This window comes from Gossypium hirsutum, chromosome D08, assembly GCF_007990345.1.
Source record: "Gossypium hirsutum isolate 1008001.06 chromosome D08, Gossypium_hirsutum_v2.1, whole genome shotgun sequence".
Taxonomy (NCBI): Eukaryota; Viridiplantae; Streptophyta; class Magnoliopsida; order Malvales; family Malvaceae; genus Gossypium; species Gossypium hirsutum.
The window spans coordinates 52,892,276-52,894,957 of record NC_053444.1 but is presented as its reverse complement, the minus strand read 5'-3'; the positions used below and the strand labels follow the sequence as shown (position 1 = coordinate 52,894,957).

The 2,682-nt window shown below is 33.1% G+C and overlaps 1 protein-coding gene across 1 annotated transcript; it reads right to left on the bottom strand.

The window, feature by feature from the left end:
* Window positions 1-455: 455 nt before the first annotated feature.
* Window positions 456-2,304, bottom strand: LOC107900789 (berberine bridge enzyme-like 18). The gene has a single exon (XM_016826500.2). It carries the CDS (start codon window positions 2,279-2,281, stop codon window positions 689-691), a length of 1,593 nt encoding a protein of 530 aa, XP_016681989.2. The 5' UTR covers window positions 2,282-2,304; the 3' UTR covers window positions 456-688.
* Between the last annotated feature and the right edge of the window lie 378 nt (window positions 2,305-2,682).

Here is a 2,682-nt window from a genome sequence, read left to right as displayed (position 1 = left end):
GATATGTGTGATTGAATAGGTCCACTTTGTGATTGTTAAAGAAAGTGCATATTTCTCACTAAGTTAGGCTCTGAAAACGTAAGGAAACCAAACTTTGTAATCATATCTTTGTGTTTTATGTGATTACTATTCTTCATTTAGTACTTGGAGGAGTGCTCACCATCTTAACCACCAATTTGGTTATGTTGCATCTGTCCTCGGCAACTACCTTTTTGCTAACATTTTTAAATGGTTTTTATAGAAAAAATCAATGAAGTGAATTTTTAAAATATTTTATATTGAAGGGATTAAAATATTATATGTTTTTTATAAAATAAAAAATTAAGTGATGAGTTTTTAGTACTAATTTTACTCTTTTCCAACATCAAGGGCTAAATAGCTATTTAGCTACTATCTAATTTAACACTTATTTTATTGAAATTTTTATTAAATAAAAAAATAAAATGACAACTCGTATGATCTAATCTCTAAAATACAGGATCTCTCAAGTACATTTACCGTACAAAAACTATTGTAAAACAAAGATAAAATTATAATTTAGTTAATACGTTATGCACTAAATTATTCATGACCGATATAGTGACAAAAAAAACTCTTTATTTTACAATGTAGTATTACTTTTCATCGAAATATTATTTATGTTTAAGAAAAAACTTTGAAATCTTCAACTCCAATGACCTTTCTTCTTTCATGGAGACCAAAGAGGAGGGACACTTTGCTCGTTTCTAAATAAATTCATTGGATCAATCATGGTCTTTATTTGCACCAATCTTTTGAAGTTATTCTTGAAATATTTAAGACCCCAAACGCTGGCTTGTTCGTAACTTGTGTAACCATTAACGTTGTTAGTTCCAAGATCTAGATCCTTGTAATTATAATATGCTTCTCTCGGAGATTTCGAAACATAACTGGCCATATAACTGTAAAGTCTTCGGATCCAATTTATGTACGTTCCTGCGTCTTCTTCATTTGTCCATTGCACAATGTAAGTGGATTCGAACAAGATGCCTGCTCTATGTGGGTAAGGTAATTCATTTTCCTGGATTTCATCCATTTTGCCTCCGAAAGCCTCTATCATCGTTATAGCAAAGTCAGCTTCTTCCTCAAGAAACATGTTCATGAACCCTTCGATTCCAGTTTCGGGTATCGGGTCCTTGACGAAGTCCGTTTTGGCTTTGAGACTTGATCTTGGAAGAGCATTTCTATTAAGCAAAATCTCCACAGGTTGAATTGGAAGTCCTCCAAAGTAAAGAATAGATTGAACCCAACTCATTTGGGTACAATTCTCTTTAGCAAGTCCTAGCTCTGGAAACTCGTGTTGGATCAATGGAATCAACTCATCAACCCCACCAAGAAACATGCCCCTAAAACCAGCTTGAACTGTTTTCTTTCCTACTTGACTGGAATTCACCTTCATTATCCAAACAGCCGTAAATAAATCATTGGGTAACTTGTGAGCAATGTATTGCCATCGATGGAAGATTTTGGTTGCATTTTGTTCCAAGTTCTTGTTAACTGTAAACACAGTTACAACAGGTGGAACAGGGACTAACTTTATTTTCCAAGCAAGAATAACCCCAAAGGTATTTCCTCCACCTCCTCGGATAGCCCAAAACAGATCTTCACCCATGGATTTTCGATTAAGAATCCTTCCATTAGCATCAATCAATTTAGCATCAATTATATGATCAGCAGCAAGACCATATTTGCGGCCCAATATGCCAAATCCACCCCCACTTAAATGCCCACCAATGCCTATAGTGTGGCAAATACCAGCAGGAAAGCCGAGCGTTTGTGTCTTTGAAGCTATCCCGTAATATAATTCACCTGTAGTTGCACCAGATTGAACCCATACAACTTCATTTTTTGTGTCAACTTTAACTGCTTGAAAGTTGACCAAATCAAGGATGACAAATGGAACTTGAGAAACATAAGAAACACCCTCAACATCATGACCACCACTTCGAATCCTAAGTTGGAAGCCATGGTTTTTAGAACAATAAATCGTTGATTGGACATGGGATGTTTTGCGTGGTGTAATAATGGCATAGGGTTTAGGGGTAGTTGGTGTGGAGAACCTAGTATTTTGAATAGAAGCGTTCAAAACGGATGAATATGAGGGATTATTTTGGGTGTAAATAACTTTAGAAATAGTTGAAGAATTTGATATACGAAGAGAAAGGCAATGAAGGAAATCCCCATAAGGATGAGCTAAAGTTGCCCCATTCAATGACAATATCACAATAAGAAATGGAAGCACAGAAAATTGAAGGAACTTCATGTTCTTAAGTTGGTTGTGAGTATGGAAATGTGTGTTACCTTATTTATAATTATGTTTGAGATGTTTCATATTTATTCTAATTATTTCTGTAATATATTATTTTGTCAAAGTCTACTCCTAGGGAAAACAAAATGCTCTAAACAATACCAATTTTCTTAACACCGGCAGATAATTAAAATTTAAGTTTGACCTCTTTTCTAGAAGGCATATAATTAAGTTTGAATTTTTTTTATATTTGTGTTAATATATTTTTAGGGTTAATATAATGAATTAATAATTTGTATTATATAAAAAAATTTATTAATATATTTATGTTTGTACATGGAACCCCTTTAACTATTATTTTTACCCTTGATTTTAAAATTAAATTAAAAATATTTTTGAATTTTATGAGAATAGTT

Bases quoted from the DNA above. Each gene is read 5' to 3' on its own strand.
- LOC107900789 (XM_016826500.2), bottom strand. From the start codon at position 2,281: ATGAAGTTCCTTCAATTTTCTGTGCTTCCATTTCTTATTGTGATATTG.